At 39.5% G+C, this 17586-nt stretch overlaps 1 protein-coding gene across 1 annotated transcript in view; it reads left to right on the top strand.

Annotated features, from left to right (window-relative positions):
- The window catches only part of ass1 (argininosuccinate synthase 1), a 29179-nt gene that overhangs the window by 2084 nt on the left and 9509 nt on the right, over positions 1–17586 (top strand). The window contains exons 4-11 of the mRNA XM_007569249.2: positions 182–370; positions 2240–2296; positions 2392–2466; positions 3347–3417; positions 3512–3542; positions 10590–10680; positions 13760–13844; positions 14422–14486. Of these exons, the coding sequence (XP_007569311.1) occupies positions 182–370; positions 2240–2296; positions 2392–2466; positions 3347–3417; positions 3512–3542; positions 10590–10680; positions 13760–13844; positions 14422–14486 (664 nt within the window). The remainder of the gene's footprint in view (positions 1–181; positions 371–2239; positions 2297–2391; positions 2467–3346; positions 3418–3511; positions 3543–10589; positions 10681–13759; positions 13845–14421; positions 14487–17586) is intronic.

The raw sequence follows: 17586 nt of genomic DNA, 5'->3' as shown, positions 1-17586 counted from the left end.
TGATATTTAGGTGTTACAGGGATATAAATAATTGTATTCAATGTTATTTTGTCTACATTTTTTCCAAAATCACACCAAACACTCATGTTTTTTCTTAAAACGACAACGTCTCATATATTTATTAACCTCTATTTAATTACAAAATAAAGCTATTTGAGGCCTGATTTGTGTTCACGACCAGGTTTTCATTGAGGACCTGCGCAGCGACTTTGTGGAGGACTTCATCTGGCCGTCGGTTCAGGCCAACGCCGTGTACGAGGACCGGTACCTTCTGGGCACGGCCATAGCGAGGCCCTGCATCGCCCGTCGTCAGGTCGAGATCGCACGCAAGGAGGGGGCTCAGTTTGTGTCCCACGGGGCCACCGGCAAGGTAAAAGGCCTTTTCTCAGAACAAGCTAGATAACTAGGTCACTGCACCATTTAGGCCATAGGTTTACAAGGTTGAATTTTAACCATTTAGAAAGTTACCGTTTTCTGTGATTAAGTCATCCATTCACTGGAAGGCAGAGATTTTCTGAATACACAGTTCTGTACTCTGTATGAGTCACCAACTAAACGATTAATGTATGAATCCACATTTTTTAGCATCTCTAAATTGGTTATATAATCACAACTTCCCTAATTGTCTAAAAAGCCAACATCTTTAAGTATCTTTGCAGATTAATTTGAGCTCATTATGCAGGTTCGCCATCAAACAGTCATCAATCTCCATTTCCATGTTCGTCTCATTAGGGCAAATTTCCGTCTTCATCTCATTAGGACAAATGACTGATTGTGTTTTAAACTGTTTGTGCGGCTCTGGTGCATTCAGACATATTGTCTGGTGATATTTGTTCTGACTGGCGTTTGGAAGTCATAAATATGCAGATTTGGATAAATCAGCAGAAAATGAGGTGAAAGTTTGTCAATCTCTTGTAAGCAGACCTGGAATTTATAAAAGTCTGTAAATACAGTTATTACAATGATGTTATTTGAGATGCTTTGGTAAAAGAAAAAAAAAAAGTTGCTCATTTTGAAAAAAATATTGGATCAGCCGATGTGACTCAAAGTTATTTATCCTAATCTGTTCAGTATTATTGTCCATTTGAAATTAAAACTCTTTTGCAAAAAGTTTTATTTTTTTGATTCTTTTTGTGAGTCCTTTTCTGACCAGTAGGTGGAGCCAAATTTCCAAACTAACTAACTAGATGTAGATAAATAATGTTTGGACAAAAATCAATCATGCTTCTTTGAGTAAGCATAGAAAATATCACCTATTTACTTTATCCTGTAACAATTTAGAGCTGAATTGTTTCACGATAATCAAATCAGCTGGAAGTATTAGGCAACCTTTTTTTTTTGCCATGCTATGAAACCATCTCAAACTAAAAACTATAGAAAAGGTTAAGATAGAATTTTAACAATATCATCAGATAGACACCATTCTAAAATATACTGTATGTATCTTAAGAATGTTTTGAAATTCATACTTATGTCTTAAGACATTTATAAATTTTATTTTGTTAGCCCATATGTTGCACACTACTGAAAATAATAAATACAAGAGAACATACTGATCTCTGAAAGTGAGGAGATCACTACAATAAATTGATACTTGCCTATTTTCAGGCAGAGCAATAATTAAACTTTAAAAAAAAAAACTGGACCACAAGAATGGACAAAAGTTCATGTTCATCTTGGCAATTTACAGTGAGCAGGGTGGCAATGAGGAGAACAAATCTGCAGCAAAAAGTGGCTTCTTGGTGTCACCAAGTCACCATGACAACAATTAGTCAACATGCTTAAAAGGTGCTTTGGAGGCATGCATGAAAAACCTCTTTTTTTGTCCTACCATCGGAAATGTAAATTTGTAAAACTGTAAAGCTTGCTAACTTGTTTTACAATTGCTTGATAAATGTGGATAGCACTGTACTTATTTTTTTTTTAAATATAAAATCAAATTTTTACCGCTTGTTGTTGTCATAAATTATTGTGATTTCTTTGTTATTTCAAGGTCTTTTAGATCTTTCTGCCTAGTTTATGTTCATCACCATCAGTGGTTGTACAGAACTGGCCACTCAAAGAAGTGAAGCAAATGTGTGAAATTGTGGGGATTTTGCGTTTGTCTTTAACTGTTTTGTCTAATTTTATTGACCAAATATGAAGCAGATTTTTTTAAAGTATTTATCAAAAATACTATGCAGAACAGTTATACCAAACTGCTGACTGACAGAGATAAAACCAGTTTTCTACCTTTTAGGGAAATGACCAGATACGCTTTGAGCTCACGTGCTACGCTCTGTACCCAGAGGTCAAGGTTAGTTTGGTGCTCTGATTTTTTTTACATAGGACAAAAATGGCCTAACATGCAGAATACTATCACAACAACTGTGTGTTTGTGTTTTTTATCAGATCATTGCACCGTGGAGGATCCCTGAATTTTACACTCGCTTCAGGGGGAGAACAGACCTGATGGAGTACGCACAGGTAACTACAGCCGTCTTTCTCATTGCCAGTGTAGAAATAAGGATTTCACATTTCTTACTGATGAGTCTGTCAACTCAAAGATGTTTTAGTTTCGTATTTTGAGATGAAATGCTCCTGTTTGCAGAAGGTAAAAGGTTTAGTTTTAAAGTTAATTTTTACCTTATTACCAGGTCACTAATATACCTTTTAATGTCATAAATATGTTGCTTTGTGAAATTAGAAACATTTAGAAGATCAGTTCATGCTGTATTTCTTCTCTGTTGCTGTCATAGATTTATAACTTCTACATACTCAGCAATAGCTCTTTATATTTCGTTCAGTTGCTTTTCCACTTTCTATCTCTTTTAACTCCAGCAGCTTTTTTCCCCCACCAATGATGCACTATTTTTTTTTCCCATTTGTATTCTAATTTCATTCATTTAACATTTTTTAGCTTCAGATTTATACCTTGTTTTAATTTTCACCATAACAAACTCCTCTGCCCATTTGTCCAGTTGGTTCATCCTGGGCAGTTTCCTCCACTAGAGGGCGATCAAGATGTTTTTAGTAAACATTTATTTTCTGCTTGCATGTGGCCCCTTAGTGATATAATACAGCCTTGAAAATATATATATTTTGTCTCTCTCTCTCTTTCTCTCCCTCTCTCTCCCTCTCTCTGTATCTCTCCTTTTTTTTTTTTTTTTACCAATATGCTAAAACATATTGTCAGCGTTTTGCAGTTTTAGCTTTGGAGGACCAAAGGATTCAGAGGTTTCACAGCGTGCGGGGAAATCTGCTGCTTGAATTTGTTTTTCCAGTACCTCTTCACACATATGTGTTTATCGTCTTTCTCAAGTTGTTTTCTGCTATGTAACATATCAGCGATTTTGTTAAATCACAGAAACATGGCATCCCAGTGCCGGTCACTCCTCGGGCCCCCTGGAGCATGGATGCCAATCTCATGCATATCAGGTGAGGACGACTAATGTACAGTACACTCTCGTATGTTTTTTTTTTTCTGTTAAAAATAAAACATAACAAATTCTTAAATTGTATCTCTTTACAGCTATGAATCAGGCATTTTGGAGAATCCCAAGGTAAGTTGTTGCTGATGTTGATCAGAAGGACCTTTAACCCTTATTTCATCACTGTTTTGCGATTTGATTACAGGGAAGTTGAATCATTTCTAAAACTTTTATGATAATTCTGGGATACCAATATATTCACAAGACCTTACTGAGTTGATTTTGCAGTATAGTATTTGCTGACAGTGCACGAAGTATATTTATGAGCTTAGTGTTTTATGCCACAATTCAAGCATCTTCTGTAACCAAATCTGATCAATCAAACGCACCCTTAAAACCAAGCCCCAAAATTTGCACAATCTGTTAACTATTTTCAAAATGTTTGTTTTATTTCACCTTGATGGAATCTGGGGTCAGTTTTAATTTAAATTCATTCGTTTATACATCCAGTCATTGTTTTCTGCATGTCTGATACTGGATCCTGTAAGTAGCAGGTCCTGGATGGAAATCCAGACATCGCTCTTGTCAAAGACACTCTCCAGTTTATATTTTGGGGCTCCCAAGACATTCCCAGGACAAAAGAGATAAAGTTTCCTTCCAGTGGGCTCTAGCTCTTCCCCTGGGTCTCCTTCCAGGGGAATATAATTGGAAACCTTAAGGACTTCCAGAAAGCATCAAATTGAGATGCCAGAACCTCAACTGACTTCTTTCAACACGAAGAAGCAATAAATCTACTTTAATGCCCCCACTCCATTTATCCTTCTCTTGTTTACTCCTAAACAAGACATCAGCTTAACTTGAGTAAGATACTGATCTGCAACCCAGAGGGCGCACTCCAACTTTTTCCAGTTAAAAACCAGGACCTCAAACATCGAGGTGTTGACTCTCATCTTTGTGGCTTCACACTCGGCTGTGCTCCACTCTAGTGCTAAAGGTTATGGTTTTAAGATGCCAAGAGAATAACATCATCTGCAAAAAGCAAGGATGAGGTTCAAAAACCTGACATTCTCTTTGCCATGACTACACCTTGAGATCAGGTCCAGAGTCCAACCTGCACTGAGATCAAGCTTGACCTTTGGTTTTTCTAACATTGAGTTTAAAAGCATTCCCAGCACCTTGAACACCTGCAGCACGCCCAACAAAAGCCCTTTTGGGACATGGTCATAACCCTTCAATAGATTCATGCAGTAGACTGGACAGACGAACTCCCATGGCAACAACATTGGACGTCGGTTCTGGAGGACAAAATCCACACTGCTCCTCCTGAATCTGTTGTCTCCTAATAAATCAGGGCCACTTTTCCAACACGCTGGAGGACATTTTCGAAAATAGGCTGCTCAGGTTAATGTGAACATGAATGTCAAACATGAAAAGCACACCCACACCTAACTGGATGGATGTTATGGTGATCTTTTAGTCCATTTTCTCAAGTATAAACCACGATAGAGGGACGATATTAAATCCTTTTCAGAAGTTGAATACGCCAAACATTGTTGCACAGACCAGTAAAACTTCTCCACCTTCTGATGACCCAAGCTCGGCTGACTCGACCACAGAACCATGAGCGAGACATGAGTCTGATCTCTGTCAGAGGTGAGAGGTCAGTGCAATGTGCACTGTTTTCCCGCTGACTGACCTCCGAAGCTCCCGTCCTATGGTCGATATGTCTGCGTCTGCGTCTCTCCTCACCCCCGGGTTCTCGCCGGGCCCTGGGAAGAACCTGGGACACACAGACACTGACTTGTCGTCAGCAACGCTTCGACTAATTCCCGATTTCATGGGAGCCTGGGAGGGGGGAAGGGTTAGGGCGTTGCGCCCAGATGGGGCCTCCTGAGTTCCAGCCCCAGCTCCTCGGGACCTCATTGTCTGGACGGCCGCGCTGCCGCAGGCTGCGACGTGGGAGGGGAGCCACTTCATCTTGACACCGTGACACCAAAATGTCACCAGTAACAGTTAAGTACAAAGACAGTTTGCCAGACAGATGAGTCCCCGATGCACAGGGTGTCGTAGCGAGGAGAGGGGTCCCGCTCTGCTGGAGAGGAGATTCAGGGGCAGGGCCACTGTAACTCACAGACCTCTATCTCCCTCGCTGCCCCTTTCCCACCCCTTCACTTCGTCTTTAGTGCCCTGTCCTTTAGCCGTCCTGTGGAGAAATGTTTTGAAATGAATGAGGCGGGCCGGCTCAATAGCATAGCGATGTATGATGACAGCGCTCTGTAACTGATTTCATTCAAGGGCTTTGCTTTGGACCATTTACTCCAATACTGAATCGATTAATAGCATTAAATACAATGAAATATTTATGGTGCAGAGGTCTGAAGTGGTAAAAGGATTTGAATACATTACTGGAGCTTTGAAACATGTTTAATATTTCTGCTAATTTATGTAGCCACAACCTCCAGGCCCTCTATTTACATTCTACATCTATGTTTATGTTTATTAAGTGAAGCGGTTTCTGGATTACAAGTACAGCTGAAACCAGATGTAAAAAACACACAATGCTTTTTCTTATCTGATATTAAACTGTCTAAACTGTCCCCTTTTTTGGTCCAGGCTCAATTGCAAACATTATTTCTAAGTAGCTAAATAACGAACGAGTGATTTTTTTTTTCTTTTACAATAATTTTATCAAGCTCACATATCTACATACCCCAGGATCACCATGACTTTAAACTATTTGGGAATATCCAGATGATGCTGTTGCAGATTTGTAAGCTAATGTTAGGCTAAATGATATTGAAGTTAATTGGGGTACACCATTTTAAAGCAACACTTCAAGCAGCAGCTGAAATACCACTAAACTTGGAAGAAGCCATAACTATGAAAGGTTTGCAAAAAACATATTACGATAATCCTAAGTATACCACCAGATTAGCTACAAAGTAGCTTGAGGTTTAAAAAGTCAGTCTTTGACTAAATGTATTATCTTGTTTCAACTGTAAATAAAAATCCAAACTCTTACACAAATTAAGCAGATTATTAAAATCTAATGTACAAAAATCACAACAAATGCCAACCACGGAATATCAGCACAAACACTTAAACTAGTTGTCGAGCATGGTGGTGGAGGGGTGATGATTTGGACTAGGTCTGCTGCCACACAGAACCATTTCAATTTGCCGTCATTAAATAGACCATGAATTCCTCTGTAAACCAAAAAGATTTATGAGGTTAATTGACACAGTTTGTTTCAACATTGAAACTTGACCAAAACCGTGTCATGAATCATGACAGTGATTCAATTTTTACTGACCGAATTGTTTTCACTGAATATTGTTTTTCAAGAGAAGGTGGTGGAGTTCTGTCTATTCTTTTTTTATTATTATTATTGCACTTTATCTTACATTTAATCTTACATTGGAGTTTTGCGCACTACCTTCATCCTTATATTCCAGGTGTTTGTTTGTTTTTTTTCCTGGAATACAAGATTTATTTCAATTTACCCAAAATTAACAAATGAAACAGCAACACATTTGAATTCCTAAACTAACATGTCAGATTGTGATCAATCTAAGAAGTCATCTAAGAGAGGTCTGCTTGTTCTCAGTATCTCCACTGTGTATCAGCCTCTGTCCCTCCTTCAATTACAACCCCAAAGGCTAAGGCCAGACCCGGACCATTCAAATGTCCCCCTTTGCCCCCACCTGTAACACAATGGTCCCTCTTTGCTCAGTGCTGTCACATTAGGAAATGTCCGAATGGTCGCTCATATGTTTTCCTGCAGATAGGAGCCAGGAGAGTTCAGGTTACTCTGTTATTAACAACGTATCCTTCCTGATAACCCCAAACCTTGTTCTTTTCTGACACAGTGACCTTAAGGCCTTTATTTACTCATTTGCATCTGGCAGCATTAACCTCTGTGAAGCAATGCAGCTTCGACAGGTTGTTATTGTGTTATTTCATCCATTTGCTGTGCACCTGATAACTGCATTAGGTGAGTATTTCTTATTAAATCATTTGAGGTTATGGTTGGTTGGCTTAGAAGATGCAACAATCTGATGCAAAAGCGTTCATAATCTTATATATATTCACATTTTGTCATGTTACAATTGCAAACTTTAATGGATTCTACTGAGCTTTAATGTGACGGACTAACATAAAGTAGTGCATATATTGTTTATGAAATGGAAAGAAATGGTACATTGTTTTCCGGATGATTTAGATATTTTTAAGTAGCATTTCTTTCTTGTAATATTACAGTTTGCAAATAAAAACTGGCAAAGATTCCAGTTTATAGATGAAACGTACCTCAAAAGAGTTGGATCTGTAATTGCGCCAAACTGCAGTACAAGGTTTTGAGGACTGAGTAGAAATTTACTTAAAGCTTTTTTGGGAGGTTTTTTATTTGTAAAACAAAGTTTGAAAACTAGACATCATTTTCCTTCCATTTCAATTGCACTGCCATGTTGATCTATCACTTTGACCGTAATAAGAATTTTTTTTAGAAGTACCAGCATTAGATGAGAGCAAAGTGTGGCGGTAAACTATCTGTTTCATCACGCCTCTTAGTTGTGCATTACTTTTTGTTGGCCTATAATGTAAAATCCTCCCGAAAATACATCAGGATGAAAAGAAAGTTATGCAAGGTAATCTAAATTACAGATTTAAGAAGCGGTTATTTTATTTATAGGTATTTTAAAAACTATATTTTTGTCTCTTATTCTGGATTTTTCAAACATTTACCCCATATCAAAGCTAAAAAAAAATTTTTTTTGAGTTTCCAATAATTTCTTAGGTAATAGCTTAAATTTTTACATTTCTTCGCTCATCCCTTCCCTCCACACATGAGCACCCAGAGCCCATCCTCAGGATGCCCGACACTCATCCTGACTCATTAAAACGTAACCTCAGTCTTAATTACAACCTCTGTCACCGGTGAGCTTCCCCGATCTCACTGGGCTCTTTGATCCGGGAGGCGATGAGCCGCTGCTCGTGTTGACTCAGAGCCAAGGGAGCGAAGCGCAGAGCCTCATCTCACTGAGAGGAAATGAAAACTTGTTTGCTGCTGGTCATGCGGCCTTCTGGTAAGATGGATGGTCAGCGCAGAGCCTGTGGGGGTAGGAAATGAGCTTGTAGGTGTGTGTGTGTGTGTGTGTGTGTGCGTGTGTGCGTGTGTGTGTGTCTACATGTGAATGTGTGCTTTGAAGCAGAGAGGTCAGAGCTTGCCGTGTGCCCTCGCTGCCCTCAGGCCTGATGGGCTTGACCTGTGAAGAGATCTCCGCGTCCAACTCGGCCTCCGCCGCTGTCTTCATTAAAACTGACGGACACATCGTATGTGCTAGAGAATAGAAATCCCGTCTCCTGCAGATTACATGCGTATTGTTTTATTCTCGGCTCAGATTGCTGTGTTTGCATTTTGATAAGACGTGCCGACTTGAGACATGGTGATTTAAGCATCACTTCCAATCTGGTGCACCAAAGATGCCCCTCTTCCCCGCTTTCCACTCCTACTCCTACCTCTGCCTCCTTCGGGGCCCTTTTGGCTTTGATTGAAACCCAATGAGGCAACTAATAAGTGGAAAAATAGAAATTTACTTGCTTTAAGTTCATGCGTCAGCCATCTTTTTTTCTTTTTTTTTTTTATTCTCTTGCTGTATGGGGCCACATTTAGCACAACAATATCGCCGAGGCAAAGGCAGCCAAAGGAGCTGCTCAGCGCTACATGATGGTGCGCTTCACGCCCCATTTCTCACCAATACCCCTGGCCCCCCGCCTTCTCCATCTTTACCTTTGCCTCTCTTTCAGGGCAACGGCTTTGGGACAGGTCCACCTGCAGGGGGTTTGAATTGAAATGCATTGATCTCCTGCTCACTAGAAACAACCCTATTGGCTTACGTTCTTTTCTTTGCGTTGCTTTCAGGAAGTTTAAACTCTTGCTGCCGGAGCACGGATGAGTTTTCACACATTGTAGTGTGTGTACATCAAAAATGTAATCTTAGCTGGGTTTTTTTGGGGTTTTTTTGTGGGCTTTCCTAGGCTTCATTTAATTTATGTGCATCAGAAATTTGACAAAGATGCATTAAAATGTTGAATAAAAAAAAAAGCCCATCTGATTTAAGCTGAAAATAAAGAGCTTTTCTTGTCTTTGTTTATGTATTTATTTTTGCTCAAGCATATTGTTTCAACCAACAGCGCTTTGTATCTGAAGGTTGAAAAAGCCCCCCAAAAGTATTTATTCCACCCTCCCTTAAAGAGGGAGCATCAAAAGGCTTTTTAGAGTAGTCATTTTGTCCCTCTCCTGCAAACTCTCATTTGGCATCTTTCAGGGCACTGAAGCAGAAAATAAAGGAGAGGGAGACGCTCGCCTTCTCTCTCAATTTTTGTGTTTAGTTAAAAGGAAGGAAAGTGATTGCGCTGCTCGTTTTCCCCTCGCTGACAGGCGCCGAGCGGATGCCGATTAGTTATTGTATGATCATTTCGAGTCTGGTAAAGCTTTCCATTTAAATGCACCCAGCAGTTATTTTGCATAGCTTCCTCCCCCCCATCCCCCCCCCTGCAATTTGCCTCAGCTCAGGAGACATTGACCATCGTCTTGTCCTAATGCGGTGTAATTGTCGCAGGAGCACATCAGCCGGGTGGAATCGTCACACCACCGTGCTCCTTTAGGTCCAAACCGCGACTCACTGAAATCACTTAGCAGCCAACTGGAAAAAACAAAAAACAAAAAAAACCCGACAAATGTCTGTCAACCACAATCGCCTTCTGTGGGATTTGGTTTTTAGATGTTTGTTGTCGTGTGATGCCCATTTAGGAAGAATCTCCTGAAAATGAATCCGAGGAGAAACGTCACTCAGAAAATCAGAGCTGGAAAACTGGAAGATGCGTCGACAGCTATCCCACTCTTCGTTTCACTTTTCCTCTCCTTCCTCCTGCAGAGAAGGGCTTCCCGGAGAAAATGAAACCAAACAGAGGATAAAAATTGCACTTTTGTCTCCCCTGTGCTCTTGATGTTGTTTTCAGGATGGTACCTTTTTCACGCATTGTTCTCTCAGTTGCTTTACTTCCTGTCCGTTTTCTCCTCCTACTTCAGTCGCTGTGCTGTCGTCCTGACAAGAATCTCTGTGTTACTAATCAGGGGGAATGAAGATCGTAAAAGTTGTGGTTCTGTTTGTTCTTCAGAGCCATGCTCCGGCCGACCTCTACCTGATGACCAAAAACCCAGAGGATTCTCCAAATGTCCCCGATGTTCTGGAGATAGAGTTTAAAAACGGTTTGTATGTTTATCAGTGTCCCACCTGCTGACTTCCCAGAAAATCAGGGGTTTTTTTTTACATCTCAACTTAAAAAAATAAAGATAAAAAAACACCCAGATGTAGAGTTGGAAACATCTAGCATCAGAAATAACCATTTCTAAATGAAGACATTATTTATTTTCATCACCAATCATTCAGCCAATAAGATTGCATTCGTAGATAACTTTTAAAATACTCAAATGTAACATAAAATCCCAATTTTACAGTTGGTAAAAACAAATCTACACTAAGAAATGATAAAATGAGTAGATAAAGGTATGATTAATTAACCAATAAATAGATTAAAATTATCATATAAATTGTAAAAACACCAAAACATATTTGTTATAAAGAAACATAAGAGCCATAAATAATTTAACATATACTTGAAATTCAAAAACCATGCAAAAAATAAAAGAGGATGAAACATAAGTTACCTCCCATTTGTGATTAAATATAAATAAGGTGTGATTATAAATCTAAATTGAACTAAAACAATATTTTTAAAAAAATTGCAGTTGAAATGGTATCAAGCATTAAAATATGGAGGCTCATTCCATATTTTAATTCTAATACAAGAGCCTTTAGAAGAACTGAACGATCTGGTGGGTTTGTGAGGTAGAAGCAAATCAAATAAACCAGATAGACCTGATTACTGTCAGATCAATAAACAGAACCAGTGTGACAACAAGAGGCAGGACAGAATATGTCAGATATCAACAGATCATGTCCTGCCTGTAGAAAATCAAGAACAGAGAAACAAAGTGAGGAAGGAAACACTTCATCTTGGCATTCTGTGATGTTAAAGTGGAGATGGTCATAACTGTCACTTTAAAGTTGACCCCCCTGCACTTTATTTCCACTTGGGGCCACCCAGACTTATCCTTAACCCCTTACACCATCACTTGGCCTAAAACAGCCCCGTTTGGCCCCGGGGCCCAATCCGCAAGCCGGAAGCATTAACTCCAGTTTATACTCTGAGTCCAGAGGGCCCGGAGAAACGATCATAAGAGACGCTGGCCGCAGGGCCCCGGCCTGAACACAGGAAAGTGTCACATGTTTGTGCAGAGCGAAAATGGCAAGACACATCCAGGCCTGAGGGCGAGTGGCACAGATGTTCCTTCATCCCCGGGGTGGCAGAAGTGCAAGAACATCAATCGGCTCTTCAGATCTCGTGAGGTTTGATGGACAGCTTTACGAGCCGTAATCCAAATTTTATGGAAGTTCAAAAGTTTGCCGGAGAGTTATGGTGAGAAAATGTGCTAATCGCTGAAGCTAAGGAAATGCCAGGCTGCTGTGTCAATGTGTCTCCCTTTACCAGCTTCCCGCAGAAAAAAGTTAACAACGGGCCGGACTGTGACCGTTCAGCTGGAGGTGAGGTGTGCTTTTGTAAAACGTTGATGCACCAGTAAAGCCTTGACTGGTTTCGCGGGTTCCTAGCGGCCCTGCTCTCCATTTTCACACATATTCTCCGGGCCTTTTATTGAGCGCGCTATGACAAAAGCTGTTTTAGTTGTCCACACAAAGGCCCGAGCCCACTCCTCCCTCTGAGCACAAGATCAGCAAAAGAATGTTTCGTTTCATTCCCCCCCCCCTCCCACCTTTTCATCGCTGCCTTTCTCACCAAAGTTTTCTCACTGATTAAAAAAGAATATATAACAACAGGAACCTTTTGCTCCCCCCCCCTCCGTCAAACGCTCCATTCCCCATTACTCTTTTTTTTAAGGAGAAAAATTAAATTCATGCCTCCCTCCTGTCATGCCAAAGTAGTGTGGACGAAAAAGAGACAGAGAGGAAAAATGTAAAGCTGTAATTTTTCCTACAACTGTGTCTTTGCTCCCATTGTCTGCACTGTTAAGGGTGCAAAAACTGAAAATAAAGCAGCTAAAGGGAACGACGGACGGGCCAACCTGAGCCGAGCGAGGAAAATGAGAGCGGAGGGATGAAAGGCCGGCCCCCAAACTCCCACGTTCAGCTGATTTATTGGAGATGTTTATCAGATTGTTGGATATCTGAAGGAGTAAAGCACAAGATTTGGATAAAACATCGAGAAAGCACTGGTCAAGCATAAGATGCTCACCTGTAGGCCTAAAAGCTACTGTCCATCCATTCTTTGATTCCGTCAGCGAAGTCTAAAACTTTGATTCCAGGAAAGCTTAGTTGGAAATAAAATTTAAAAAAAAAAAAACCCAAAACATTAATCTAGGCATGGAGAGCATAAATTTCTGCTTTGTTTAGACTTTAAACTCTTTTCACGCGTCTGTTTGTTTCCCCACCTCCACCTTTGGCCCCTGCTGCTCAATGAGGGCCGTGAATAAGTAGGCCGGTGACAGTGATTGATGTGCACTTGGTTTAAGTGGCTTCGTAGAGGAAGTGTGTGTGGAGTAAACTTCAGTGTTTTGTTTTTGTTTTTTATGGAAGAATTTGCTCCGTGTGTGAGGTTCTGTTTGAAGGCAGGAGGGTGATGGATCTGCAGACGGTTGCGTCTTCTGCACACGCTGTGGAAAAAGAGACAAAAATCTCAGCGCTAAACAGAGGATGGGTAACAAAGCTGTGTAATTGAATTAGGTAGAGGCTGGTCCACAATTTCACAGCTTTCAAATGAGGAGAGCTTTTGAATTTATTAGCCTTTCTCACCGTTGCATATGCAAAGGCTTTGAGTTTTAGATGGTATTCAGTAATCTCTCTGAGACAAAAAAACCCAAAAAACAACATCTTCAGGATAATCTATCCTCTGTCATTTTTTGGTCTGATTAAATAAATATATTAGCTTCAATTTCATTCCCTATTTTTTTTTATTTGCTTCAATGGATAAAAGCATCCCTCTCTTTTTGTTTCTACCAATTATTCTTAACCAAATGTTGGTGACAAATCTGTTATATTTTATGTTTTAGAAAGCATGTAAGTTTTAAAGGATGTGCATTTTATGGAGAAAGTTTTGATTCTGCAACTTTTTGATAAGGATATAAATCAAATCCAAACCTAAATATACTGTAGTTTTCGCTTTGAATGACCTGCTTATGTCAATTATCTGCCGGTGAAAACCTGTTTCTGTAGGAGTTCCTGTCAGGGTGATGCATGTGAAGGAAGGGAAATCCAAAGAAACGCCGCTGGATATTTTCTCATACCTCAATGAGATAGGGTAAGCGCTTTTGTGTATTAAAAGTAATAATTCTGGATTTCTTCACTATTATTATTATAATTATTTTGCTACTGGCATTAATTCTATGATTACATAACTTGTGGTGAGTCGCCGGACCAAACTCTAATGTTAAATCATATAATATATAGATCTGTAATTTTAAACCGCTTTGATGTAGTCCGATAAAATATCCAAGATTATGCATTTTTACTTTTGCACATTATTCCTTTCAGCACATTTTTCTAGAAATTGATATTCAGAAAATTTAGGTACAAAAAATACCTGTTATATTTTAAGCACTGCGTAGGTTATGAACATTAGGTTTCAGATGTGTTAAGTGTAGAAACAGTTAAAATGTGCTTTACCTTCAACATTTGCATCCATTTGAACTTGGTTCAGAGGTTGATGCTATAAATTAAGGTGGTTCATCTGACAGATTTTTGTTTTTTTTTGTTTTTTTGTTTTTACCAACAAGTAACAAGAAGTAGTCAGTGAGAAATGCAGTTTATTTCTCCATTAGGTTCACCAATTTGGATCTGGAAGGTGTGTATAATTGTGTCCTGCTCTTTTCTCTCAGAGGAAAACACGGAGTGGGCCGCATTGATATCGTAGAGAATCGTTTCATCGGCATGAAGTCACGAGGTAAATCTTTCAAATCTGGATTTGTTTAGTCTTTTTTTTCCATTCCATTCTTACTGCATCTGCTAATTTTACACATTCTGGCGCAGTCATGGCAAAAGAAAGTACATCCTGTGTCATTTTTTGGAGATTAACATATAAACAATTTGTTCTTTAACAGGTTTTGTAAGCAAATACAATCCAAGGTCTAACTTCAAGTTCTTGAAAACACACAAAAGATTCAGCTATGCTATTCCTTATTAAACAAAAAAGAAGCCAATCTGGAAATGTTTGTAAAAAGAGTAAGATGACCCTAAAAACCTAGATGAATAAGATAAGGTAAATGTAACAGGTTGCACTTTTGTAAATAGGCAGTTTCTCTAAAAGAGCATCCGTCACTTCACTTCACTTCACTTCACTCATGTAATAAGTTGTACAAAAATCCTTATTAATCTTTTGAGTGCAGCATCAACCTTTTATGCACTAACCGTTTTTGAAAAAAATAGCTATTAATTCAAGTGCATGAAGTCATTTTTAATGTCATCCCTAACAACAATAAAATAAATGTATGTTCTTATTTGTTTATAATTTTTTACTTGTACTAAAAACAACAGAAGAATGTGTGCAAAAGCACAATGGAGGATCTGTGATGGTGTGAGTCTGTTTTTCTTCTAAAAGTCCTTGGAAACACATTAAATTACCAGGACATTTTCAGGAAGAATTCCTTAGATTCTGCTAGTAAAATATATAATTTTTTTTCTTTAAATCTTTTGTTGTATGTTGTTTTTAACTGTTTTTGTACAAGCATTTTGGGTTGTCTGTGGCTGAAAGGTGCTATGTAGATAAAGTCGCCTTGCCTTGTGGGGACTTGAACCAGAATAATCTGAAATAATCGACCAGACATTAAGTCGGCGTTCTGTTTTGGACAACTCAGTCTTCAGATGTAAATATTGTAGAAAGCCTGTGATTTGAGCTGAAGAAAAGAGAGGTTAACAGAGGACCCAGGACTACAGAGATTGTGCAAATTTTGTATCCCCCAAACTTGTGAAATAATATAAGCTAACACTAAGTGCTCTCCTGTTTGCAAAAACTATAAATTATTAACAGAACTGGTGATTTTCGTATATTTTTTTTCTTTTCAATGTGGCTTTTTACCCGTCTTTACCTTAGGTGCCAGTAAGTGTTCAGGACTGCTAGTATTTTATTTTATTTTTTGTCAGTATTCCTTGTCTACATCTACAGGCTTTCATGCACTTTGCAGTTATTTTACATGAGTGCTTTAAACGTCTCGCTCTGCTGCTTCCATAAAATCGGGCTGAATGACAAACTCCTCAGGAGACATCTTTTCCTCTCGTTCACCAGGAATTAAGGTGTCGTAGTGATTTCCAGTCGTCTGTACGCTACAAAAAACTGCATACAGTACACTGAGAAGAGGATGTTGTTGACGATGCTCCACTGGATACACGTAAATACGCAGTTGATTGCCTATTTGCCCACAATGTTTATCTGCGGTATTAACCATCAACTCTTAAAGCTCCTTTGTCGGGTCTCTACATGTGTCGGCGCAGCCGTTATACAAGGCCAGTGTGCAGTCCTGACTTTGCAAAGATGCGCCCACGAGGACACACACGGGCTCCTCTCTCCCCCCACCTCGCAATGCGCTGTGATTGGCAAATTGACTGGCCGGCCGAGTGTGACCGCGGCACAACGTGGCAGGTAGAAATTGGAAAATGGGAAACCCACTTTTCTCCCCGTCGGCTGAACAAAAGATCAAAGCTGTTTCCTCTTTGCGAGCAATAGGAAGAGGTGGAGCACAAGGTGCCCAAGTGGTTGAATAACTACCATCGAGCGCATAGGTTGGCCTCTTCTGGAGTGGCAGGTTGTGTGAGCACAATAGATGATGGGAGGGACTGAAAGGGGGACATGTCATACTTATTTGTGTTTGGGTCATATTTATTTGTGCAGGGTCAGAGAGGCGGATGGGACTCAAATGGTTTGTCAGGAATCTTGTCACTGTGCTGCAAAACATTCGACAACCTGTGTGCCGAACGAGCTGTCACGGTGTTGTCAAACCTCTGACTTGTGCTCCGATGAGGGCCTCAGAAGCAGACGGAGACGACTTCTTCGTCTCCTGATAAACATGCGGCATCGTGTCAAACACGTCGACACAGAAAACTTTTCTTGCTTGAAATATTTGATCGTTTTATTTACAGTTTTGTTTATTAAAGTATTAAGAAACCTTGAAACTTTCCACCATTTGTCATTTTGCAACCAGAAAACCTCATGCATTTGCTTGCTTGTTATGCAATACAGCAAAGCAAAGTTGTTATTGGGAATTGAGAGAAAAAGGAGGGATTCTGAGTTGCATACAAATACAGATCTGAATCATTTGCATTCAGTCAGTACTTTGTAGAACCACCTTTAACTATAATAGCGTCTACGAGGCTTTTGTATGTCTCTACCATGATCTGCATGTAGAGACACAGTTGTTTTTTCCAGATTTCCTGGAGCTGAGCCAGACTGAGAACCACTTCTCAGTTTCTGTTCTTCATATGGACAGAGTGTTCAAATAATCGGACAACAGATTCTCCAAAATAAGCTGTGAATCAGACTGGTTAATGTGTGTCTTGTCTGGCCTATCATTTTTTTGGATGGCCATCTTTTGGTACTTTGTACTTTTATATTTCTGGTAATAGATTCAACATCACATTTGATATAAAATGTTCAGCCGGATATCATTGTAGAACCCAAACTGTCATATGTACTGTGTTGCTTGTTGCTGTTTTTTTCCTTCAAAACCTCCGAAATCTTCACAGATCAACTTGAGATTAAAACTGCTCACCAGCTTATTTTACTTCAGGATGATTTGATTGCAAACAATTTTTATTTAGGGCCATCAGTTTGAGGAGGCTGGTAACAAACACATGCTACTACTTTAAAATATCCTTAATAAATGGAAACCAAGGACCATTTTCCTCACGCTTTACTGTTATGCACAACTATGTTGGTCTCTCATATACAGCCTGAATAAAATACATTGATTCTTCTGGCTGTAACTTGACAAATGTGGAAAAACTTTAAGCGATTTATTTTTGCAGAGAACTGTATGTGCTGCCTGTTTAAA

The sequence above is a fragment of the Poecilia formosa genome, unplaced genomic scaffold, assembly GCF_000485575.1.
Source record: "Poecilia formosa unplaced genomic scaffold, Poecilia_formosa-5.1.2 Scaffold6, whole genome shotgun sequence".
Lineage (NCBI taxonomy): Eukaryota > Metazoa > Chordata > Actinopteri > Cyprinodontiformes > Poeciliidae > Poecilia > Poecilia formosa.
This window is presented reverse-complemented; position numbering and strand designations above follow the sequence as displayed.